Source organism: Patiria miniata, unplaced genomic scaffold, assembly GCF_015706575.1.
Source record: "Patiria miniata isolate m_02_andy unplaced genomic scaffold, ASM1570657v1 HiC_scaffold_7, whole genome shotgun sequence".
NCBI classification, from domain to species: Eukaryota; Metazoa; Echinodermata; class Asteroidea; order Valvatida; family Asterinidae; genus Patiria; species Patiria miniata.
The window spans coordinates 25,351,367-25,378,760 of NW_024037074.1; the positions used below are offsets into that span (position 1 = coordinate 25,351,367).

At 38.7% G+C, this 27,394-nt stretch overlaps 2 protein-coding genes and 1 long non-coding RNA gene across 4 annotated transcripts in view; 2 read left to right on the top strand and 1 right to left on the bottom strand.

The window, feature by feature from the left end:
- Positions 1 to 13,837, bottom strand: part of LOC119745404 — a 35,010-nt gene extending 21,173 nt beyond the window's left edge. The window contains exons 1-2 of one of the 2 annotated variants that reach the window (XM_038221727.1): positions 13,523 to 13,837; positions 9,733 to 9,831 (exon numbers count right to left, since the gene is read on the bottom strand). In XM_038221727.1, coding sequence (XP_038077655.1) covers positions 9,733 to 9,831; positions 13,523 to 13,536 — 113 coding nt within the window. In that variant the 5' untranslated portion in view covers positions 13,537 to 13,837. Of the gene's footprint in view, positions 1 to 5,535; positions 5,731 to 9,732; positions 9,832 to 13,522 lie in introns of those variants that run through there. The other variant, XM_038221728.1, reaches the window with a different exon arrangement.
- Positions 13,838 to 16,873: 3,036 nt separating this feature from the next.
- The window catches only part of LOC119744883 (tRNA modification GTPase GTPBP3, mitochondrial-like), a 29,669-nt gene continuing 19,148 nt past the window's right edge, over positions 16,874 to 27,394 (top strand). The window contains exon 1 of the mRNA XM_038221074.1: positions 16,874 to 17,202. Within this exon, the coding sequence (XP_038077002.1) occupies positions 17,181 to 17,202 (22 nt within the window). The 5' untranslated portion in view covers positions 16,874 to 17,180. The remainder of the gene's footprint in view (positions 17,203 to 27,394) is intronic.
- On the top strand, positions 22,989 to 24,250 carry LOC119744884. The gene is made up of 3 exons (XR_005273600.1): positions 22,989 to 23,035; positions 23,267 to 23,397; positions 23,548 to 24,250. It is a non-coding gene; the product is annotated as an uncharacterized LOC119744884 (long non-coding RNA).

Consider the following 27,394-nt stretch of genomic DNA (forward strand, 5'->3'; position numbering starts at 1 on the left):
TAAAAGTGCTCAAGGGATAAGGGTTAATAAAGGTCGAGAGCACGTCACGTGGCCTGTTTTAACAGGTTGATAAAGACATGGCTGGCTGGTCTTAAACACTTTTCCGGTGTCACATGAAATTTTGGCTCCTATGAAATCCCTTGCCAGCACCGTTTTATTGGTTGAACGTTCTAAATCCTCAAGTAGGCATGAGCAATACTACCAGTGGGTCACTATTTCATAGTCCAAAATTCACACAACACCGGTGCATCTGCGTTGTGCGCCACATCACGCAGTACGCGCAACGTGGGCGTCAGCGTCAATCTCAATATTATTATTACGGTAGGAGTTGTTGACCAGAGGGCCTGACCAATGTATAGCCAGAAGGGTGTTTTGTTGCTCGAAATTGTTGAAATTTATAAATTTTGACTTGTTTTGACTTTTGGACCGAATTTTTTTAAGACGAGTTGGAGTCTGGATGCTGATAAGTACCATACCAAAGCTGAAGCATCAAGACTCCAACCTGTCGTAAACATTGCGTTTAAAACCTCCCAAGCACACATTTATTCCCTTATTCAAACATTGCTGTCATTGCATAATTGAAAAAATTCTAGACATCTATATGATTTTATTTGCAGGACGTGTCATCAAAACAAACACAAGATTTTTCATTAGATGGATGGGGGGGGGGGGGGGCCTGAACAAGACAACTGTTTTACTGTAAACACATGGTAAAGGAACAAATTTGTTTTAAAAAAATGCCTGTCTCTTCAACTTCCCCTACCGGTATAATGGATTTGTGATGCAAACCAATGAATCTGTTGTTAATCAAGGATTTACTTTTGTTCCTCTTCCCTTTTCCTTTGTTTATACGTTAACTTTTTCGCAACAGCTCTTTCTGGTTTTGTACACGTTTTCCAACCGAGTCGTCCTTGATTCGGTTTCAGTCCTCGATTCATCGATGATGTTGCACATGTGTGTCCTCGATATACACCATAAACACGCGCATGTATTTATTGTATACATGCACATCTAAAACATTAATACTGATATTTGTATCCTTGTGGAGACATTTCTTTGTTCTCGCGTAGTAAAGTTTTCGAGTTTGAAAGTGTAGTTTCAAAATGCTCTTATTTTAACCAGAATTAATTTCCTTGGCTGAAATTCGGACTTAATATCCCTTTTCTAAAACTGTTCCATTTGCGACAAAGCAACGCACCTTGGAAATTCCTAGTTTTGTGTAAAATCTATATACAAACGTGTACATGTATCTATTTCATGAAAACCTTGTGGAGATGTGTTCATCTATAGAAATTGCCCTGTGGAGACGCATACACAGTTTTGTTCCCTATTGTGTGCATGTCTCCAGAGGGCACAGTGTATCAGATCACCAACAACCACATGTTTGCACCTCCCCTCATGTACTTTGATGCACCTGTAATAGTGTAATGTATTTTTGGATGTACTGTAATGTACCGGTACATGTTCCGTAATTCTACAGCAACGTGAAACATATTTTCAATTAATTTCCCATTTCAAATTAATTAAAATGCAAAACTTTGACAATTAATCATGCACAGAACATGGAGCCTGTGTGCATGTACCTGCATTTTTCTGGTCAAACCACTACACAGAAGCCAGACAGAATAAAGTCACGTACATGTACATGTACTCTTGACTGGCTGTGACTGTTTATGTTACTAACAATGATTGATAAGCCAGCGGTGCATACATGTACCACTTGCCTGCTTTTGACGCAGGCATGCAACTTGGAAGAAAAAAAAACGAGGAAACTCCAATCTTTCCAAGACTTTGTACACTGTTTTTTCAATTTTTAATGGCATAAGTGTGAAGTGAAAAACGAGGAAATCAGCTGATCTGAGGAAAAGTTGCATGCCTGTTGACGGTTGACTGAATTTGACTAGTCACAGAGCTTGCTGTCGGTGACTAGCCTGTGTAAAAGGCACGGCAGGGGAAGAGGATTGATTTTTTGACTGTCTGTGACTGTTCAGGAAGCATGAGGGTTACATGTTTTTCCAGTTTCAATTTGTTCTGTGTATGTTGTACTTAGGCCTACATTGTATTCATTCTTTGTAATTTAATGAAATGCAGTTGGTATAGAATAAAATTCGTACACTTTTACTGAGGAGTAGGCCTACACAGCACAAATCTTGTGGTACATGAGGTTATCAACAAGACTGTACTGTAGCCATACATGTACACAGAGAGTGAAACTGACAAACCAACTGGTCAGTCAGGTCAGACAAAATGACCTACAATGTAGACTACATGATTTTCCCACGCCACATGCAAATTGCCCAATTCCTTCACTAACTTAAAATGTGCAACAGTACAAACAAATTTAATTGAACCCATCGTACATTTGTATTTTTGTTGGTTCAAATGTATACATACAGGAAATACATGTACTCATAGGCTATAGAAGATGTCTGATGTCCAAAGCTTCACCATACATGTTCCAAAATTCAACCATACATTTACATGTACATGCACCAAATACTTGCTGTTGAAAAACCTGTGACAAATCTATGACACCAAAAACATACAAATAGGCTTACAACAATACAAACTCTTTTTACTGTGTCAAAGTTAATAAAAGCAAATTCGTACAATGCACCAGTACTATTTCCGTGTACAAGTTTTCAGCAATGAAAGCAATAAACCTCAAAACATACACGAGTCAACATCTGCTGGTGCCCCAGCACATTGGACTTGACAATGCATCTATAGGTGTATTCTTTGCAATATGGAAACATACCGGTAGAAACGTACCGTACAAATGTTTGGTACAGTTTCCACATTTAATTCTCGTTTTCATTTTTATAGATTTGCTATTATGAAATAGCTTCTTGCCTTTTTCTTCAACAAATGTACATTTTCCATAGTTTTGAGAAATGTTTGTGTGTAAAAAGGTTTATGTGGTCTAGTTGGCCTAAATATTCATTCATTAATCAAAGTACCCTACATACATGTACATGTACATGTACCAGTACATGTACATTGTACACCTCGATCAGGGGTGATTAAAAAAATTCTTGCCTACTGTATGTTTCGTAAATATGCTCAAAAGAATACAGTACACGTGAACCTGCTGTCTCGAAAACATTTGATCATCAACTGATTGAATATTGCTTTTTGCCACTTTGAATATATGACTTTATATATTACATTGTACATTTAACTGTGATGCCATATTGGTAAAATTATGCCAAATCTCGAATCTAATTAAAGAAGCTTACATGTAAAACTGAAACTGAAGGTAACATTATTAAAAACTTGCACTTACAGTAAAAAGATGCCCTGCAATTGAATCACAGGAAGTAGAAGCAAATGAGACAAAGTATTTCAAGTGAGGAACTATTTTACAGGGGTGTGAGTGACCACTGATAAAAAATAGCTGAAAACAGCTGAAAAAAGGTGTAAAAAACTGAACTTTGGAAATCTCCTATACTTTTGTACACAGCAAGTGAGGGCAAAAGCTGGAAAAAAAAGCTGAAATCCAAAACAAAAAAAGCTGAAATCAGCTTTAAAGCTGAGATTTCACACCCCTGATTAATACAATGGACAAAAATCATTCACTTTGAGACTAGAAATCCCAGAGTTGCAACGAGATATTACAAATCCACTAGGATCCTGCTTTCAGTACAAAACAAGTGGGAAAATTACACAGACATATTCAGCAAAACAAATTATAAATATTTATGATTGGAACACCTGCCGCTTATAATGGACATTATGATGGATTGGGAGAGGCTTGGGTTCCGTGGTCTTTCCCTCCCTGCATGATTTAATAAGTTAATGGAACACCACATACAAACAATATGGCCACGCACGAAAAAAATAGAAGAAAAAAAAGACAATGTAAATGATGTACAGTATTTTTTATGTACTGTACGAGTTGAGGTTTTTATAGTATTTTTTTCAATGATTGTAAAAGTAAGTGTAAAAAATGTTATGCAAAAATTGAAAATTATTAAATTTATTATTTAAATACATTATGAACATTTAAGCGAAAAAAACTTAAAATAAAAAAATAAAATGGGACTACACGTGTATATTTGCACATGAACAGCAGATGTTCGCAGTTCAGGAATTCCTATGGAAACTATTTGACATTCCTTTTCGTTAATTTGATTGAAAAGAACACTTTTTTAAACATTTAAATTTTTCGAAGCTTTTCGTGGCAAACAAGGGTGCGGTCATGAGATGTCATTTCAGGAAAACATTGTTCAGTTTAGGGGTTTTATTGTGAGCCCACATTTGCTCATTGAAAACATTTGTGAAAAAAAACTTTGCTCATTTGGCGTACTGTCATATGAAACAACAATGAATCACCAAAGAAAAGAAAATTTACAACAGCAAAATATCCAAATTCTGGCAAATTTTCTTACTGAAACATACCGGTACATGTAAAAAAAAGACATAGATAGAAAGGACTTTTTTAACAGACTAATCTCTTATTTTTGCATTTATTTGTCCTTGTTGATACACCTCAATTTGTTTTCAAATTGTGTTCTCATTTACATTCATACAAGTACATGCAACATGTAATTTGAAATTGGGATTGAGGGTGAAAAAATTATGAACATTCACACTGATTAATAATTTGTTTTGGGAGATACTTTGCTAATAATAATGTTAACTTTCAACTAATTTGTTGTGTACAATTCCACTCAATTAAGTGGTTATTAACCCTACCCTCCCCGAGTACCCCCAACATCAGCAAAATCCAGCCCCCCCCCCCCCCCCCCCCCGCCCCAACCCTACCCATTTTGATGGATTCTGGGGGACTTGGTCCTGCAGGCCTGGTTTGACTAAATATTGATGGAATATGATGGACTTGGGCCTGGAGGCCTTAAACAAAGCATGCATTGGAAGCAGTGTGATTGATGGATTTTGGAGGAATTGGTCAGTAAGTTTAGTAAAAGAAGTAGGGAGTTAGGGTGAATGTCACATGTACAGACCTGAACATGTTCATCATGTTCATAAATGTACGTACGGTTGGTCTACCCTTCATAACATATGGATAAACTGCCTAAGATAGATGTACCGTATGCTTTCTTGTACATGAACGTACATACATGTACGTACAAATGTATGTAAACTTGTGTTAAGAATTAGACTTCCTTGTACACACCTACATGTACATGTACATGGCATGCATTGTCACCATGGATTCTATTCATAGCATCCATGGTGACAATGAGTCTCTATTCAAAAGCAAAAACATTTCTACCGTACATTGTAACTCTATGAAAATCAATGTGTCAATTTCAAAAACGTATCACGCGATGAGTCAGCATAACAGACACAATGTGCACGTACACATACAGCGATAACATTAACAAGTTTATTTGAATTTTTCCATGGATTATGTAAGTCTGTATCTGTTATGTTAACTTACGAAGAACATTGCCTTATTTTCACACAATACACTGTACCATATCAATACAGGCTAAAAGAGTTGCAACCTGTAGAATATGTTTCAAATCATAAAACATGCAAGATAACATCTAAACCAGACCAGAATCTTACCTTTTATATGACCCAACTGATTGCCGCCGCCGAGATTTTGCCATCACAAGATTAAACACTAAATTCCAGAAATCCGAATCTAATCATCTCCAAGGCAATTAAACACCAACCCAGAGGAGTGCTTTTGACGAACCAGTTCCATGACATACGGTACCCCAAAATCTGGCGCGGCGCAAAATCTGCTGCGCAAAATATTAGTCATCAAGTAGCGCAGAATATACGTACACCAGTGCAGGTGCAGCACTCGGCGCATTAATAAGCACTCATTGAGAATACTGAGCAAGTCTGATCCCACTCAATCATGCGGTTTTTTTTTTTTTCTCGCTAGCTTCCTGGTTTCATCAGTTTGCTGCACAACCACCAGGTGTTACTTAATCACCCCCCCCCCCCCCAGTATGTGTACGTATTACCTGGCATACATGTACAGTGTATGTAAATGGACATGTCTAGCCAATAATAAAGGTGTTCACTCATGAGTGTAAAATGTACACATGGCTATAGAAATTTCTCAAAGTGATACTAGTGTACTGTTACAAACATGGACAAATTTACACATGAAGCTACGGTAGATGACAATATTTTGATGTACATGTAGATCTTTTTTCTAATAATTGGTGGGGTTTTTTTAATTGTACTTTCATGAAAACAATATTTTTAGTTCCCAACTGCGAGTAATACGGTGCCTAGAAAAATAAAACCTACCAAACTTTCACCCAACATGTAACGAGTCAGCGCAAAGATGGAGTTTCTCCAGTTAGTATAATTCCGAGCTCAAGAGTAGGCCCCAAGGTTCCTTTTCAAAATGTATTCTTCATATTGGGGAAAGCGAGGACCACTGGAAACAGTCAAACATCAAGAACCTCTACTCTGGAATCATTAAAACTCTATGTAGGCCCTGCCAATTTTCAGCTCGATATATATGTACAGCTTTTAAAAAATCTGAAAAAAATATACTTATAAAATTCCAGTACGGCATTTACAATGCATTTGATTGCATTTTAATTGTCCTTTTATCAGGTGATTGGTTTCTTTCATTCCTCATTGCAATTCGTTTCCTAAATTGTATATTGTGTGTTTCAAAGAAAGTGTATGAAAATGTTAGGAATCAGGCCTTGCACAAGCCTCAGCCTTTTTCCTACCACTTAAAACCCAATAACTGAATAATGGGGTTTTTTTGGCTATTGATTGTGATGTTCATAAATTTTTGTGAAAAAAACAGAAATTCATTTCAAAGGCCATTTTTGCTAAGAACCATCCTCAATCCTCTAAAATTGTTGGGTCTGAGCTGTATACAGAGAGTGAGTGCAATATAGTGAGATTGTCAATAATACGGCATTTGCGAGACAATAAATTTGTATATAGCCTGTTTGCACATTCGTAAAACATTAAACAAGTAGAGCTATGGCACTGTGTCCTAAACATATAATTAAATGAGGCCAAACACATTTCATTTTCCTGTGTTTTTCTTGTGAATGCTCATAGTACAGCTTACTACCGGTGCATGTAACCATGACAACTAGAAATGCATACATTGTGCAACTACACAGCAAGGTACAATGTGCAGTATCTCTAATAAGGGAATAAATGTGTGCTTGAGAGGTTTTAATCACTCTGTTTAAGACTGCTTAGAGTCTGGGTGCTGATAATTACCCGAGCTGGAGGCGAGGATAATTATCAGCACCCAGACTCTAAGCAGTCTTAAACAGAGTGATTAATACCGACCGAGCACATATTTATTCCCATTCATAAATACCTTTTCGGTAAAAAAAAATCAAGGAATTCGTTCAAAAAATCCCGATTTTGATCAACAAGTTCACTCCAGCTTTTTGAAACATCCCTCTAGCAAAATAATGGAGTGTTCAGCTGGCGAGTAAGATGTAAACAACCCTTTTATGGAGATTGACGCGCGCGTAGCACCTGGGGCGTTGCGTTTTGAATTTAGAACTATAAAATTCTGACTCACTGGTAGTGTTGCGCATGCCTACGTTAGAATTGTGAACGTTCAACCAATGAAACGGTAAGAGGCACTGGATTTTTAGGAGTCCACATTTTATGTGACACTGGAAAAGTGTTTAAGACCAGGGCCCAATTTCATAGCGCTGCTTAACAGCTGACTTTGTGCTTACCGAGCCACCATCTATTTCATAGGGACCGTTAAGCAGTAAGCACAGCAAAAGCACGCTTAACCCCAGAAGAAAACTTTGCTTAAATCAGTGACGTAACAATAGAAATCTCCATGCGCGCGCAACCGTTAGCATGAAATAGTGCTTAAGCAGCAGCATGATTTTCTGCTATAGTAAGCACAACTTTTCTGCTTACTGTTAAGCAGTGCTATGAAATTGGGCCCAGCTAGCCATGTCTTTATCATCCGTTTAAGACCGGCCACGTGACGGGCTCTCGACCAATAGGAATGGCTAAACTGTCTGAGGTATAATTTATGAATGTCTGTTAGTAAGCCATTTGCGAGTTACATAGATAAATTACAATGTAGCATAACATCTGGAACGCTGACTTAATCCAATGCTTTGCACATTTTAACTTTGCATTTTCCCGACTAAAGAGACTGTTACTATAGGCCTACATGTACATGTATCACGTAATTTGGGGCAAGCCTTATGCTAGCAACCCCCAGCTCCAACATGGTCTGGTGTCTTTGTGCCATTCTCACCCATTGTGAACAATGAATTGGTGCTGAGCATCTCTTACGAAACTATGCAAGAGCTTGCCCCGAATTTGGTCTGGAGAATTCACAGTTAAAAGTCACAGACATTTTTCAAATTTAAATCCCAAAGGGTATACTGTAGGTCACTCGCAAATAGCTTATTACATGCACATGTTCAATTATTTTTTTTAATTCAAACATTTGCACTATAATTTGCATAATTAATGCATCATGTCAATATTACCTTTTTGATTTGCTTGCAACAAAATTGTAGCTACACATGTAGAAAGGATTAGGACTACATGTATTTTGGACACACAATCAGCGTAATAGTTGAGAAAATTGAATAATTCATCTATCTTGGAACATCGGCCATCTTGGTGAAATTTCTTTTTTTCTTAAATGCCTGCCTCCTTCTTTATTTCAAAAAGGCGGACAAGAAACTATTATTTTTTTTACTCGGCCTTACAGTCACTGGTCACCAATAAATACGATATATTAAACATGGTTAATTCCGGATAAGAGTTGCGAACTCATGAATTTTTGAAGTACATTTTCTACAAGTAGACCTAAATAATTGTTTCTTGGAGTGTAGACAAACCAAGCTTTCAGAAACAGTTTTTGCTTTTCTTCTACTGCACTTGGATTAATTTTTTGTCAAGGATTGAAGTTTCGAGAAACTGAAGTAGCATTTTTCTCTATTTTGTGAGGGAAATTTGAGTTCCCCTCTGTAACATTTCTTACATGTATGCTTCAAAGATTTTATTTTTGGTTGACTATGAAGTCTCATGCTGTCCCTATCCACCACTGTAGATTTTTAAACCAAAAGATGAAACATCACAGTTCTGAAGTCACAGTTGAAATATTTGACTGATAAAAAGACAAGGCCAATAATATGGCAATGTGGCATGAATGGCCATCATGGCCTAGCCCCATAAATTTTGGCTGAAATCCTGGGCTACCTCTGTATATCAGCCACAAAAGGCCATAATGGTCATAAGTGCATGCATGCGAGCGCACTTTGGCTAATACTGAATGACAGGCAACAGCCGTATCGATGCACTTTGCCAAAATTTGACGCAAGCTAGTGAGGGCGCGATTATCACAAGCCATGACGTCTTTGCAGAAATTCGTCCGAATTCAACCCGAAATAACAAGATAACTAGACCTCTGAATGTAATGAAGTCAACAGGTTTTTTTGTTATTAAGCAGTTTTAGACATGATTGTGTGATTACATAAAAGTGACAAAATGATTTTCTGCTCCCCTAGCAATGGGACCTTTCACGCACATGGCCTTTTGACGCTGATAATATACGGAGGTAGTCTAGTATTTCAGCCACCCTTGTTTCTGGGGCTAATAATGGCCATGTTTTGTTAAATTGTAAATCATCATTGAATCAAATGATATTCATTTTAACAACGCATATATCCATTTTTACAATACGGTGAATTTGCAAAAAAACATCAACAGTCAACTGTCAGGTATATAAAGCATGTCAGGTGAGGTGACCAACATTTTGTGAGAATGACTTACGACTTGGCGCTGCTCTGTCTTGTTGTATCCTCCATTGTTAGTGGAATCTCTGATTTAAAACTGCTTAAACTCCGGAGCGGAGACAACTTCTCCGACGTCCTGTCATAACCAAAAGAAATGAATATTATAAATACTAACTCTCAAAGTAAAAGATAGTTAATCTCTCCAGCTTGGGACCTTCGTGCACCAACTAAATCATAACAAATTACCTACCGGTACATGTAAATTTATTCTACGTTTTATGAAGAAGTCACCATCATTTCACCAGACGGTGTAACAAATATCATCAGTCCTTTGCTCGTACCACTCTCGCCCAAAATACAGTCAAGTACGAGGGTCCCAAGCTGTGCAACTCCCTAGATGTTTTTATACAACACCTGAATAAATCCCAGTCATCTGATTGGTGGATCGTTGATCACGTCATTGAATTATTCGTACCAACGCACGGCGCGCTCGTGGCGCGCAGCGCACAGTGCAATGGAAGTTCTATTGCACTGTGAATAGAACTTCCATTGCACGGTGTCGCTGCTGCTGGTGGTGGCGCTGTTTTAAATCGAGATAAATTGAATATGATTGTTCTTAACCTGTCGAACAGTTTGCATTAATATAGATATGATGAACTTGTGGCACTTTTAACCAGTTTTTAACCTGAATAAATTGGCTATTAAAAGTCAACCAATCAGATGACAAGGATTTATTCAGGTGTTACATGATATATAAAACAAGTAATGAATGTTTCACATTCGTGCAATGGAAAGAATAATTTCATTCGGTGACAGATAAAATGTTCCATGATTCCACTCGGCTTCGCCTCGCGGAATGGAACATTTCATCTGTCACCTCATGAAATTATTCTAACCATTGCACTCACAAACATTCATTATTTGTTTACTATATGGAATTTTCCATAATTAAAACAAAAATATAAAGCCGAACTACCGGTACATGCAATAACTAGGTATATAAACTCTCTACACATAAAGTCTATTCGCATGACACACAGGGTTACAAGAAGTTACTGTCCTTTTTGGTTTTAGTTTATTGTCTTATTGTATGTATTTTGTGTTAGTATGTAATAAGGGAATAAATGTGTGCTCCGGAGGTTTTTATCACTCGTTTAATACCGCTTAGAGTCTGGGTGCTGATAATTACCCGAGCCAGAGGCGAGGGTAATTATCAGCACCCAGACTCTAAGCGGTATTAAACAGAGTGATTAATACCGACCGAGCACATATTTATTCCCATTCATAAATACCTTATCCGTAAAAAAATATCAAATAATTCGTTCAAAAAATCCCGATTTTGTTCAACAAGTTCACTTCATGCTTTTTGAAACATCCCTCTAGCAAAATAATGGAGTGTTCAGCTGGCGAGTAAGATGTAAACAACCCTTTTATGGAGATTGACATGCGCGTAACATGTTCTGCGCGATGTCACGCAGAACGCACCTGGGGCGTTGCGTTTTGAATTTAGAACTATAAAATTCTGACTCGCTTGTAGTGTTGCGCATGCCTACGTGAGGATTGTGAACGTTCAACCAATGAAACGGTAAGAGGCACTGGATTTTTAGGAGTCCACATTTTATTGTGACACTGGAAAAGTGTTTAAGACCAGCTAGCCATGTCTTTATCATCCGTTTAAGACCGGCCACGTGACGAGCTCTCGACCAATAGGAATAGCTAAACTGTCTGAGGTATTTATGAATTGTTAATTAATACTAATGGGAGTCCCTACTCGACAAGCAGTTGCAGATCTTGGGGACCCCATCCACATTTACTTTTCTTTTCGTATCCTCGACCCTCCATTATCTGCGCAGGTAACGCTTGCAATACGTGCGCGCGTTGTCACATACAGATTGAAGGTAAATGTGTAGCAAAAGGGCCGTGTAGCTTTAGGGTAGGGGTCTGACGATATAGCTACAATATTGTGTAGACAATTAGGCCTATGCGGAAAAATAAAGAATGAAAAACCCTACACCATGCCCTAACGTCCTATTTTTGGCCATCGTGTAGTGTAGGGGCCCTGTTTTGTTTTGAGTCAAATAGGCCCTATGTAATTTTATTGCTCCAAAATCCCCTTCAATCAAAAGCAGACTTTTCTCAATTCTAATGATACCCGTTTTGCAATTTTGAACAGTTTCTTGGGGTAGAAACCCCGGGAAAATGTCCATACTCGATCATCAATTTATCTGCTGCCAAACATATTAATTGTAACCTCACCTTGTGATTTCACCCAAGAGGAATCGAGGAAGCTGTGTAAATTCGAAAAAAAGTTAGGCAAAATGTGTTTTTAGAGCACATTTTGGATGCTCACGTCGTGCATAACTAAGTTGGATCAGCCGGTCAACAGCGGTACGTTATACGCATGACATCGACAACCATGACCAGGCATGCAACTGGGAAATCACAAAAAAAGAGGAAATTCAAATTTTTCCCAGACTTTGTTCAGTGTTTTTCTATTTTCAATGGCACACATGGGAAGTAAAAAAAGAGGAAATCAGCTGATCCGAGGAAAAGTTGCATGCCTGCATGACGTCGCATGAGCCGGCCAATGATAGTGCAATACGTCATTATAAATATTTATTTTCTCATGAATCATCATCAGCGTTTAGAGTCCATTTGTCCCACTTTGTGGGGTTGGACATTTCATTTCCTTAATGGCTGCTCTCCAAGCTTTCCTGTCTGTGGGGTCCATGTGAGCAATACCAGATGTTTTGGCATCTTCTTCTACAGTTTCCCTCCAGGTTTTTCTAGGTCTCCCACGAGGCCTTCTTCCGGCGACTTGAAAATTGAAAGCTCTCTGGAGCCAGTGTGTTGCCTCTCTCCTAACCACATGTCCATACCATCTAAGCCTGTTAATCCTCATAACCTCTGCTACCCCCATCAGGCCCACTGACTGAAGGAGGACTTCATTCCTCGTTCTTTCATGTAGTGATGTCCTGCACATCCACCTCACCATCCTCATCTCAACCTTTTCCAAGCGCTGTACACTAGACGATTTCATTGCCCATGTTTCGTTCCCGTATGTCATGCATTTTCTTACACACGTATGCATCATACACCTTCCTTTTCACTCTTAGAGGGGTCACCCTTGAGGTGAGGAAGGGAGAGAGTTCGCGAATATTTAGTTTATGTCAATGGCTACTTCAAATACGTCCAAAGATTGATTATTGCAACAGCGATCGTGCGTGGCCTAGCGGTTAAGAGTCTCGTGTTTCAAGCAAGAGTCCGAGGTTCGAATCTCGATGAAGTAAGTGACTGATTAATAAATAGGAATAAAGGAAAGGAGAGGGTGAGAGTAGAGGAGGGAAAGTGAAGGGAATAACCATAAAGGATACAACTTTTGGTGCTTGAAAATTAATCGAATAAAACGTGGTGATCGAGTATGGAATTTTTTTCGAAACCCCGATTTTCCTGTGCATTTTGTGCCTTGCGATCATCGCCATTTTACCCCCAAATTTCCCTCAAAAAATCAAAACCCTACCCAGGCTCTATGTATGACATGATACTATAGGCCCTAGGCCCCCTACCTGTTTATTGAGAATGTTGCCAACTGACATGACTGACAAAAAAAAAAGGGACATGACTGAACTGGGGCCTAGTTTGGTACAGATTACAGTAGCAGTGACAGTAGGCTAGGCCGATTTTAAAGTGGATTTTGCTCCCGGGCCCTACACTACTACACGATCGCCCTATTTTTGTTCTTAAGTAATAATGCATTGCAATTGTGCCACAGTTTACTACTAACAGTATTTTGTAGCTTTAGCATGTTTAGGTGAGGTTTACGTTACCTGTCTGCAGCCATTTTGAACCGATTCGATTGACACTTCACACGTGACGTACTGCGTTCGACCACCTGTCATGAATCATTCTTTGTTTTGCGACAAAACCATTTTTTGTCGAATTTAATTCGTTGTTACTTCATTAAGAGAGACATTACTGTTTTGCCAAAGCAAAGGATGGTTATCAAGTCAAAATGATGTCTTAGTTTTTGAAGCGATCGAGTATCAATACATTACAAAACTTAGTTCTTTTTCTAAAGTTACATTCACACTTCACAGACATTACATGACTCAACTGTCAAGACTACGGCCGGCTATACGAACGACGTTCATAAAATGTTTTGGAGTGGATCGTAGATCGGACAACCTGCTGAAAAAAGTGAAACACGAATTAGCTGCTCATGGAAGGGCGCCACCACGTTCCTGATAGGTAGCGCTAACATTTTTGTTCTTTTGTAAACATAGAGTTTTAGAATATAACTCTCTGTTTGTAAATCATGCAGATATGGAACATTTTCAAAGCAGTTTATTCGCTGATTAATGGAACCAATCTGGTATAATTCAGGGAAAATGCTTGAGTACCTCATCTGACAGTGTACGATGATGCTGTGCATGAGTTGACTGAAACTGTATTAACAGGATTTATATTCTAAAACAAGTTGACTACATGTACTTTTGAGATAATTTTTGTGTTTGAGACAAAGATGTGTTTCTTCTTTGTATACAACCCCCCCCCCCCCGCTAATTCCACTGGTAATGGATGCATCAAATCTGGAATCTGTCTACTCCAAACCAATATCTCAGTCATTAATACATTACGGACACACTCTCGCAAAATGTGGTTCGACAGCTTTCTAAAACCTCGTGGGATCGGGGTTTTGTGCGTAAACCTCATCAGTTAGCCGATCACGCTCAATTGACGCTCAATTGATCACGCTCAAGTCCCATCATAATAAGCTAACCATGTTAACCGGACCATTTTCCCCAAGAGTGTGTCTCTAAGGCCAAAAAAAAAGTCTCCGGTTTCTGGTATGCGCGCGCGTCGCCGAAGCCATGCGCGTCGGCAAAATGAAAACTTTTTTTTTTCAATGAAAGATGATGTCTCAAACCGCCAAACTCACTGGTTTGAGTGGAATCCTGCTGCTGCACAATTTTAACGTGTTTTTAGATGGGGTTATGATCGAGAATAAGCTTTATGTGGCCTCTCTGGACTCCATGTATTTGCAAGAAGTTTAGTCGGGCACCATTTGCAGTCATCGGCCGACATTTGAAGCAAAAAAAAAACAGGTAAAAACAAAAAAAGCCGCGTCGCCGCACCACTTTTTGGGCAAGCTCCATACCAGAAACCGGAGACTTATTTTTTTTGGCCTTATGGTGTATGACGTTTTAGGCGAACCGGATTAATGGACCGATCCAGTAAACCCAGTTAAATTATAAAAACTAGAGCGCGCATTCACTATACCGCACGCACAATGCAGACGTGCCACCCTGTAGACCTCGACGCCATTTTGTAAGTGGGCAAAAATACTCGGATGTGCACACTTCAGGATTGACTGCAATGCGTATCTTGTTGTTTTACTGGTTCCATTTATAAATCCCCCCGACAATGCCTTGTTTTACCGTGCTGTTTTGCCTAACGTTATGTGTTGTGCGCATGTGCTTTGCCCACTTACAAAATGTCCTTGCCAGCACGGGGTCAAGTGATGAGTGCGCTCTCTAGATTTTTTTAATATAACTCTATGAGTAAACCCCGCCCACTGCGCACTGGGCAATATTAACACGTGCTTCTATCGAATGCCACACTGCATTTTCCTGCCGCGCGCATCATACGCGCGTGACTTTTGTGCGAGCACGTCGGACATATAAGTCACGGCTGTGATTGGTCAGAACACCATGGGGCGGTGCTTACTGGATCAGTCAACCATAGTCCACCCACACACCGTATACCTTTATTAGAAAAAAAACTCCGTTTATTTCGTTGCATTCCCGATGATCATTATCGTACACCACCATACATTTATCGTGAATTTCATGTCGCGAAAAAAAACCGATGTTGTAGAACTTCAATGTCTAGAAAAAATTGCGATCATCGACAGTGTCGTGAAATAAATTATTTAGTACGTCTTAGTTGTCCCTAGTTCGGGCCCAGGGGCGGCGAAACCGGGGTGGCACCCCCCCCCCCCCTGCGGACATAATGTGCCCCCCTTGAGCATAAAATCTGCCGGCCCCCTCGAGATATATAAAACAAAACTGGCTCTAAAATCTCAGATAATTTGTTTTCCCAAAATGGTATATCCTGAGAGTTCTGATATAAGCGGGGAATATGAAAACCCGAGCCCTAAAACCTCTACAATGGGCCTTGAAAATGGGCACATTATAAATTTCAACCGGAAATACGTCAAGCACCAAGCATTGGAATTTTTAAGAAAGAATTTCTGTCTCTTAACATAGATGACATCATCAGGGGGCCCACTTTGTTGGGGAATGGATAGGTCGATACACAATTTGGTTGAGGACTGTGTTTACCGTAAAGTTGGTTGTACTAAGAAACTGTCCAAAGACTTGTGTGTGGGCAGTGAAGGTCATTTGCTCTGTATAAAAGTATAGGGACTACACATTGCATAGGTACTGTGTGGGTGTATGTGTATACAAGGAAAACAATGAGTAATGCATTTAAGAGAATTAATGATTAAAAAGTTCAAAAGGAACATTGATAATTAAAGTGTGATAATTAACTAAAAATTAAGACGAATTGATAATTGAGAATTGATAATCTGAAAACGCTACAACTTCATGTAAATATCTGCTCGGTCACCATGGCGTCTGCATATTACATCCCTACTGATGAGATAATGCATGCAGTATATTCCACCAGATACAGAACCAGAATAAACTTGGCCGGTTTCGAAGAGCGCTCCAATTTTTGTAAACTTGGTACCAGCCCAGCCCCCCCCCCCCCTTTGATTTTACGGAGGCCAAGTGTCCGGTGAAAAAAACATGTCGACATCAAGTTCAGCACGGTTGTGCCCCCCCCCCCCCCAAAAAAAGCTGGATACGCTGCTACACCAACGGAAGATGCCTTTTATTGAGCAAGTGCCCCGGTGATGCGACTGTAACCGGTCAGTCCAAAAATTCAACCCCCAAAAGTGGGTGCAGTGCATTTTGTTTTCGTCCTTCACAGATTTATTTTAACAGGCAATTGTTTTCAACTCAAGTTGACCGTAGTATGAAACTGTGTCACCCGTCTAAGTAAGTCTCGTGACCAAGATGTAATCGCCCATTGGGATTACGTCATTAGCATTCTATCCGATTCTCATTTCTAACCCAGGCTTGTGCTGAATGCACATTATGCAAATAACGTGTTCAGAAGATTTCCACTCAGACTCCAGCCCTATTGTTACATTCATGCCTCGCTGATCACCATGGTACAGCGACCTAGCGTGCACGGGCTTTATTTTAAGCTGTTGTTTCCGTGCTGGGCTAGGCCTTCATTACTGTCGTTGTGCTCCTCACGCTCACTGCATGCTACTCATTACACTGTTCGTAATTATCATTTTGGCTCTGTATAAAATTGTTTATTCTAATTGAACGCGCACATTGTGTCCAATTTATATTGTATGAACAAAGACATCGTTACCATTTACTCCGATCAACACCAAGAGGGGCAATGTCTTCAAGAGTAGAAAGAGGTACGTTACATGTCTCTGGTTAATGTACATGTGTATAAAGTTCTCCTACAAAATCTAGGGTCACTTTAAGTAAGTGTAAGGCCTTTATTTGTGTATAAAGTATAACTTGGGGATAAGCAATAATAAGTGATTAGGGATTCGTCTCACGCGTGCAGTGACATTGTGTTCGCACGTACAATACTGCATAAGAATTCATCTCACAGGGGAAGTGACATTGTGTTCGCACGAATGATAAAAAAATTGCATAGGATTTGGTACGTGCAGCGACATTGCGTTCGCACGTAAAATATAAAATTTGAATAATATTTCGTCCTACACGTGCAGTGACATTGCGTTCGCACGTAGAATATAATCTTGTGTTAGCACGAATGATAAAAAATTTGCATAGGATTTGGTACGTGCAGTGACATTGTGTTCGCACGTAAAATATAAATTTGAATAATATTTCGTCCTACACGTGCAGTGACATTGTGTTCGCACGTGGGGAGAAAATACAATTTCGAAAGAATTCGTCAGACACGTGCAGTGACATTGTGTTCGCACGTGAGTTAATTTGCATAGGAATTTGATACGTGCAGTGACATTGCGTTCGCACGTGGAACAGTTGAAGGGTAGCATTCCAGTGGAAGTTTTTTTTCAAATTGTTGTCCCTGAATAATTCATCTCGCTAATTTACACCAGTATTTTCAATGATAAACCTGTGACAGTGTCTCCTTCATTGTCACATTGACTTGCAGGTCTTATGTAACTCCCTTTCTAAAGAAGGTTAAAAGACGTTCTCCACCTCAGTCTCAGAAACTAAAAAATAAATTGAAACAATATAAAACCTAATCAACATTCTGGGCAAAACGTTGGTGCAAGTGATGCAAACAATTAATTAGTTTTTTTTGTAGGTCAAGTTGGGAGGAGTGCAGACGCTGCAGGCGTGCATTATGCAGCATCCGCAAAGCAAAGCAGCTGCTGGATCTGTAGGAGTGTTAGGATAATGTTATAGGCATTTAAATTCGGCGATTTAGAAACCTACGCGTTTAGAAACCTCCGCACCGCGTTCTATCACTTTTCCGTTCGACAATAAGGCATATTCATACGTAATGTTCGGCAAACTCGTGGGTTTTTTTTTGGCTAGACCGGAGACGGTTTGGTACGAAGACCTTGAAGAGACATGGGAGTTATAATTTTTTTTTCCATTTTCATAATACTATTACGTATGTGTTATTGTCACGTACGTACGTAACTCACGCACGTACTTGAATATTATCACGTACGTAGGTAATACTATCACGTAGGGCCCACGTGATAATTATTACGTACGTAGGGCCCACGTGATAATTATTAAGTACGTCTACACAACGTATACTCGTTTAAGGATACACGTATTATCACTTACATATGCAATACATGTACGTACGTAATATGTACTTATTTATCAGGTATGTACGCAATAATAATACTAATATTGCGTTAGTACGTAATATTATATTATCACGTACGTATATGATAAATTAGATGTATCATGTACGTACGTTGTGATTGTCATATGTATATAGTAGTAGGCCCTAAATAAGAACAATAATGTTCATCTCCTCTTGGTCTTCGTACCCACGTACCCGCGTATCCGCATATCCGCATATCCGCGTACCTGCGTAATCGCGCGATTTCGTGTACCATACTTCGAAGTGATAAAATCTAGGGAACTGTTTAGCAAGGTGCAATGAACAGTGTTAGGGAAAATGAAGTAAACGAAAATTAGCCTGCATAGCCCGCTGCGAGCATGCGCACATTGAGCCTGCAGGCAGTGCGATGGGGAGTTTTAGAAGTTTTCTAAAAATATATATATATATATAAAAATAACACTAACTTAATGCAAACGAAAATCTGTCTAATGAATAACACTGTCCCCCTAAACTTGAAAGTACTGGTGTATTTTATTTTATTTTCGCTATTAAGAAACTTCACTCGCAAATTTAAAGTCGATTTTGTAATTGATTGAGAGTCATTTTGTGATGTTTTATCGATCATCAACTGGAATGCTGCCCTCTATACGGACATTGGCTGGTACTTTGCCCAACTCAAAACAATAATTAAACAAAAGTTAGTAAAACAACTACAGAAAGTGGCAATGCCTGGTGCGTTGTCCACCAACGACGATAGAATTTCTTTATAATTGTATAAAATGTTTAAGAGCAAACAAGATTCATAAAATCTAGGCCATCGGCAATTGACAGTGACCATGCCTGGTGCAGTGTCACTTGTAAGGGATACCCTCTTCGGTGCATATTAGCGCCGATTTCCAAGAGGCCCCTTCCTTCAGAAGAACTTGAACATCAAAACTTAAACCATTTAACAAAAACACGGAAGGACGTTACTACTTAAATAGCCATACAGAGAAAACTGTTGGTTAATAAATAACACTAATTCCTAAATGAGCTCTCTGTTAAAGTGACATATACGCTCTTATAGTTACACTAAAAGGTCAAAAAATCTGGGATTAAACAGCGTCTGTAAAAGCGCCGCATTGTCTATACTTCGCTAGTCTGTGAGCAGTGAGGGCACAGTTGACAGTTGACCATATTTTAATGATCGTAGTAAAATCAAAAGTCATAACTTTGGTTAATTATACTATGCTTAAATTTATATAAAAGACATTTTTATTCTGTGAAGAGCTTTTAAGCTCGGTTCATTATTAAGTATTTAAAGATAAACTTATCTGTGAGTAAAAAAATGCTTACAGAGAGAATGACTTTTGGGGGAAAAAAACTCAAAAGTAGATTGTATTTTGTTTCATTGTAAATTTTGCATGTTTGATTTTTGCCTTTGTGTGCATTGCTCTCTGTGTGGTGTGATTTTTTTTAATGGTATCCGTCTGTTGTCTCTGACAATAGACAAAATTAAATGTTTTTAAACAAATTAATCGTTGCGGCTACGAAAATGTCAAATCGTTAAGCAAAATCGAAGCAGTTGTTGAAAGACTTGAAATCAGTGTTATTTTTTTCTCAACTGCAATACGTCGGGCAAAAAATGTTACGGGTTTGAAGCGGCAAGCCTCAAATTTACGAAAATACGAAATCAACTTTCAAATGTTAGCAGTATTGGAAAAAATAATACCTGAAATCAGTGTTATTTTTTTACCTTTACTGCAATACCTACCCGGATATTTATTTGACAACGCGTACGACGAAAACTGAAAACAAAATTCAAATCGGTCCAAAAAAAATTGTAGCAAAAATCACATCGTAAGCGATTTTTTTTCCGAAAAAAAAATCACTCCGCTTTCTACGTGTAGGCCTACACGCTAGGAAAATGATGACAATAACGCGAGGAAAACACCACAGCGTTAGTGAGAGTAAAAATACCCGAAATCAGTATTATTTTTCTTGCCACAAAGTAAACAAAATGGGTTATGGAAATAAATCAAAATGACGAAAATAACGGCATAAAAATTAATCATCCGCGACGAGAGAAGTAAATACATGTACATGTACTTGCAAAAAGTCGGAAAGCGAATTTTGGCAAACGGTGGGAAAATGACGGCAGCAAAAGAAAATGAAATTGACGAAATTACGAGAAAAAGAAAACCATTATGAACAAAATATCTGTTTAGAAAATGACTGAATTTCAGTTATATACAGCGGCATTTCAAAAACATCAAAATTGTTGGCATTGTCGAGAAGTGCCTTCAAAAATACCTCATTGCCCCCCCCCCCCCCCCCACACACACACACACACACACCCACACACACACAAAGTACATTGTGAAAGGGTACAACTTATTGGCAACCTGCCACTATCGGCGTCGGCACATGTTCGTGTGCATTATGACAAAAAAGATCATGTCTGTTTTTAAAAGTAAATAGTGGAAACATGGGTAGAATCCTTTAGTTTCTATTTGGTATCAAGTGGCCTAATTACAGGTAGGCTTAGACATAATGCTTTGGAATGTTTCACTTCAGTAACAAATGGGCTAGGCCCAGTGTTTTCGTAACCCTGTTCACTTAGGAAAGAGTTGCAGCTTTCATCAAAGAAACTGATGATCTAAAAGTTGAGACTGCATGGATGAGCTAGGCTGCTTTGACTGGACGAAAATCAACCCTCCAAGGCTCCAACAGCCTCATTACACAGAAACTCGAGGAACCGGAAGCAGGGAGGAGGACCGACAGATGAACGGATGACCTGCTTGCTGGGCTACCCATTACTGATTCTTGAGGTTAGTTTACACGTTGGCCTCCTCTTCGCAGGATCAATCAAGTCACAGAACTCATCAAAATGGGCGATCTGACTCTGTTATAATGTTCTTCCACAAACAACGAGTTCTGGTATCCTTTCAGAAAAATGAGGACCACTGACTGATGAGGGAATTGCTTTGCTGAGATTGATGAGCCTGCCTCAAGACATCGTCAGGGCTCCAACAGCCTTATCACACAGAAACTCGAGGAACCGGAAGCAGGGAGGAGGACCGACAGATGAACGGATGACCTGCTTGCTGGGCTTCCCATTACTGACTATCAGGTTTGTGTACATGTAGCCTGCTTAAACAGAAACAATAAATAACTAATCAAAATGGGCGATCTGGCGCTCTTCTATGTTCGTCCACAAACAATGAGCTCTGGTAGCAGGGCTTTGCTTTGTGGGGTTATTCAATGTTGTCTTTCCCCTTTTTAGCCCTGGCACGGTTACAGCTCAATAAATCAAATGTTTTCTTTCGTCATTTGAATCCTTTCAGAAAAATGAGGACCACTGACTGATGAGGGAATTGCTCTACTGGGATTGATGAGCCTGCCTCAAGACATCGTCAGGGCTCCAACAGCCCCATCAAACAGAAACTCGAGGAACTGGAAGCAGGGAGGAGGACCGACAGATGAACGGATGACCTGCTTGCTGGGCTTCCCATTCCTGATTATTAGGTTAGTTTACATGTAGGCCTCCTCTTAACAGGAACAATCAAGTCACAGAACTAATTTAAATGGGCGATCTGACTCTGTTATTATGTTCGTCCACAAACGAGTTCTGGTAACAGGGCTTTGCTTTGTGGGATTAATTCAATGTTTTCTTTCCCCTTTCGAGCCCTAGCACGAATACACCTCAATAATTCAAATGTTTCCTTTCGTTATTTGAATCCTTTCAGCAAAGTGAGGACCACTGACTGATGAGGGAATTACTCTACTGAGATGAGGATGAGCCTGCCTCAAGACATCGTCAGGGCTCGGACAGCCTCATCAAACAGAAACTCGAGGAACCGGAAGCAGGGAGGAGGACCGACAGATGAACGGATGACACTCAAATTACATTTGTGTTTGTCCTTTTGTGATTTATTTCATTGCACTTTTTTTTTCTAGTTATATTTTTTACTTCGTATGCACAATTGTTTTTCTTGGTGGTTTTGCATGTCTTTTCATTTTCTTATTAATAATTAACTTACCTCACAAAAGTATAAACGCAATATATATCGAGTGTTGAACTTGCCTCGCGTCAAATATTTGTTTTCACATAATAGCTAAATTAGACAAAATATAATTCTGAAATGTTTCAAAATAATCTAGGAATTTTTTTTGGAGGGGGGGGGGCATTCTCAAGTTTTGTCTTCCCTTTTTAAAACCTTATTCGCAAAATGGCGAAATACAAAAACCTGGCTTTACCGTGCACAGTCATGTAGTCGTTGCTTATGTAATAATCATCTATGATATTATAAAGTGATTATTAATTTCTCACATTTATTGGCCTTCTGCCCAACTTTTTTCCTCATTTGGAATCTTTTGTATTTGTTTGTATGAATTGGTTTAAATATTTGTATGAACGGATGACCTGCTTGCTGGGCTTCCCATTACTAATTCTTGAGGTTAGTTTTTAGTGACATGTACCTAAAGAATAAGTAGAAACAAGTAATCAAAATGGGTGATTTGGCGCTCTTCTATGTTCTCCCACAAATAAAGAGTGCTAGTAGTGGGGCACTGCTTTGTGGGGTTAATTCGAACATTTATTTCTCCCCCCCCCCCCTCTTGCTATACCTTTCAGATCTTTCTTAATAATAATTCGGATATTTTCTTTCGTCATTTGAATCTTTTTACAGACATGAGGACCACTGATTGATAAGGGAATTGTCTTACAGAGATGGATGAGCCTGCCTCAAGCTACCATAAGATGGGAGGACCGACGGTTGACTGACTCTGCCTGCTTGGTTGGCCATTACCGATTCTTGAGGTATGTTTACTTGAAAAGAGACCAGGGATATGTAGGCCTACACTTAAATTTGTTATTCCTTTAATACTATGTCACCTCTTACGATGCTTGATTTCCTCTTTAAATATTAATTCACAATTTTGCTAGTTTACTCTTTTTGTCATGTTTTAGAAGATGAGGACCGCCAAGCTTGGATGAGACTGGAAAATTACGAAGCTGCTCTATCTGGACAAGGATGCCCTCATCAGACACTTTCCAATTTGCGGAATATTGGATCAAAAATTTGCAATATTATAAAACATAAAAATGACGAAAATACGAATTCTTACGCCAAAGTTACCGCTATAATTGGAAGAAATAATAGCTTAAATCACTGTTACTTGTTAACTTTACTGAGATACCTGAAATATTTGACAACGAATATGACGAAAATTGAAGAAAAAAAGGCAAATGTGTGTAAAATACATTGCAGTGAAAATCAAATCATGAGCGGATTTTTTTCTCACAGAAATGCTTCTCGGCTTGCAACAAGTGTCTGAGAAAATGATGAAATTTACGCCGAAAATAACTGAAATCAGTGTTGTTTTTACCTTTACTGCGATACCTACCCAAAATATTTGACTAAACGCGTGTGACGAAACGTGGAAACAAAAATCAAATCGGTCCAAATTAAATAACAACGAAAATCACATATTACGTGGAGTTTCTTCTCGCAGCACGGCACTCTGTTTCTACAGGTAGCTACAGGAAAATTACACCGAAAATCAACGCGGCATATGTGACGAAACATAGTTTACACGGCTAAAAAATCACAGCGTTAGTGAGAGAAATAATACTTGATATCAGTGTTATTTTTCTTACCTACAAAGTAAAACAATTCGATTGCGGAAGAACGAAATTACAGAGACGAAAATTACGTTAAAAAGATTAACAACGGCAGCGAAAGAAAAAAATATTTGAAAATCGGTAATTTTCTAAACTTCTAGGCCCTAGGAAAAATGACCGAAATAATGTCAACAAAAAAATTCAAATTATAATCGGCAGCCACTTCCACTTTAAAAAGTCGGAAAGCGAATTTTGGTAAACGGTGGGGAAAATGACGGCAGAAAAAAAGGTAAAAAAATGACGGAAATTAAGGAAAAACTCCATTATATCGAAGTAAAGAAAATGACTGAATTTCAATTAAAGCAGCATGTTAAAGGCAGCCCCCCCCCCCCAGTTCTAGGCCTACACCACATCTTTTAAGTATTATTCGTTGGCGAAAATAACTGCAATTTGTGACATTGTCAAGATGTTTGCCTTCAAAAAGGCCAGAAATATGTTATGCATGTGAAAGGGTACAACTTAAGCATGGGCGTCGCCAGGATTTTTTCTAAAACATATTTTTCGCAAAAAATTCTTGTATTTCTCGACATCAAGTTCTCGATTTATCAGTTTTAGAGGGGCGGGCAGGGACATTTTGCCCCCCCCCCAAAAAAAAAACCCATTTAATTAACACCACTATGACTTTGCGTCATTTTTTTTTCTTCCTTTTCTTTTTATTTTTTTGCTTCTCGGGGGGGGGGGGGGCAGCTCGCGACGCCCATGAACTTACGTGTAATCAACAAAGCGATAGGGGAAATGGCTGTATAGGACATGCGACATATTTACTATCGCATGCGACATTTCTTCGTGTTTTTGTAAAGGTTTAAACTTAATCTACATCATTTATGTGAGTCCGATTTTGGAAAGATCGGCAGGGATACATGTTTTCATCAAGTAAATATTTCTCCTTTGAGTTACTCATTTGGTTGTCTTACTTTGACCTTTGATAACGTATAAGGCCGACAGTGCTGTTTTATTGAAGGGGAGAACACGAAAACCATAACGGAAAAGTAGTTAAAAAGATCGGTCTAATATAGACTTTCACGATCAAATCTTTGTGGGCTACCAGTATACCGTACTTAACGTAAATTCAAAAGAAAGCATTTCAAGATATGCGACAGGTTTAGAGTAACATAGAAAACTACTATTTCCCTGTTGATTTTAGCCTACGTGTAACCGTCCCTCCGTATAATACTATGTTCAATGTAAGTCCGATTTGGAAGGGATCGGCAAGGATTAAGATGGCATTTTGTCATCTTAATGTCACGTGAATTTCTTTTAATGGTTGTTTATAGTGTGCGAGTTATATGCAGTTTCCAAAGCAACCTGTCATTATCAGCGTCGGCACATTATGACAAAGTAATCGTGTCTGTTTTAAAAAAGGAAATAATGGAAAAATGGGTAGAATCGTTTGGTTTCCATTGGGTCCTACCCATGACCTGGTTATAGGTAGGCTTAGACATAATTATTGGCTACATTTGCAATGTTTCACTTCAGTAACAAATGGGCTAGGCCCCGTGTTTTTCGTACCCCTGTCCACTTAGGAAAGAGTTGCAGCTTTCATCAAAGAAACTGATGATCTAAAAGTTGAGACAGACTGGATGAGCTAGGCTGCTTTGTCTGGACGAAATTTAACGTCTTTAACAAGACGTCGGTTTAACTAAAACGTGACTTTCTTTCCATTGTATATTTATTAGAAAACCAAGAACGTTCAATTTTTAGGAAAATTTAAAGAATAAACTGTTCAGGAACTTCTATCCATTAAAATGCATTGCAACAGGTATTTAAGTGACACTCAAATTACATTTGTGTTTGTCCTTTTGTGATTTATTTCATTGCACTTTTTTTTCTAGTTATATTTTTTACTTCGTATGCACAATTGTTTTTCTTGGTGGTTTTGCATGTCTTTTCATTTTCTTATTAATAATTAACTTACCTCACAAAAGGATAAACGCAATATATATCGAGTGTTGAACTTGCCTCGCGTCAAATATTTTGTTTTCACATAATAGCTAAATTAGACAAAATATAATTCTGAAATGTTTCAAAATAATCTAGGAATTTTTTTTGGAGGGGGGGGGGCATTCCCAAGTTTTGTCTTCCCTTTTTAAAACCTTATTCGCAAAATGGCGAAATACAAAAACCTGGCTTTACCGTGCACAGTCATGTAGTCGTTGCTTATGTAATAATCATCTATGATATTATAAAGTGATTATTAATTTCTCACATTTATTGGCCTTCTGCCCAACTTTTTTCCTCATTTGGAATCTTTTGTATTTGTTTGTATGAATTGGTTTAAATATTTGTATGTCAATAAGACTAAGGAATTAAACAAAATAAATAAAATTTGAAAGATGTGAGACACTTGATATCCTTGGAAGGTTGTCAGTATTTTGCCTATTTTTGTTTTAGTTGTTGGCGGGGGAGGTCAAGCTACTACAAAAGTAACAAAACCCAGCTGAAATGACGTTTTATTATTTATGGGCGATTGGGGGCGGGGTGCGCACATAAAGGCACGTCAGGGAATATAAAATAATTAGGTGTTTTTGTAAGGGAAATCTTTACTCTTAAACGGAAATAAAAAGAATCTCCTAGGCTCCTAGGTTCTACCTTTTAAAATGTCCAATAAAAAGACCCGAATTTGCATACGCCGGCCAAATCACAATTTGCATGCCCCCATGGGCTTTTAAAAAGAACTTTTGCAAATGGGAAAGACACTTTGGAAACAATCAATCAGTTTGAATATGCTTCATGAATTTCTGAATAAACGAGCACATTTTTAAAGAGTATTTAATTACTATTATTTTTCGATTTGGTGGTGGGGGAGGGGGTGGCTGGGGGGGGGGGGGGGGGGCTAGACAGAAGATATATCAGAAGTGGCGCAATAAAACCGACAGCGGGCGCATTAATTTTGATTAGGGTTTCAAAAATTTACGCGAGTCGTTAATTTGCATAAAAAGTGCCCCCCACAATTTTTTTTGTAAAAAACGAGACCGTCTAGTTTAAAAATCGGTGAAATCGTGCGAGTAACCGAGGATCATCTCCCCAGCTTTTGGGCTATTATCTAAGAGCAGATTTGATAAAATTAGCGTCCAAAAATGGGTCCTATTTTCACGAGAAAATGTAGGGATGCCATTGGTAACTTTGGCAGTAT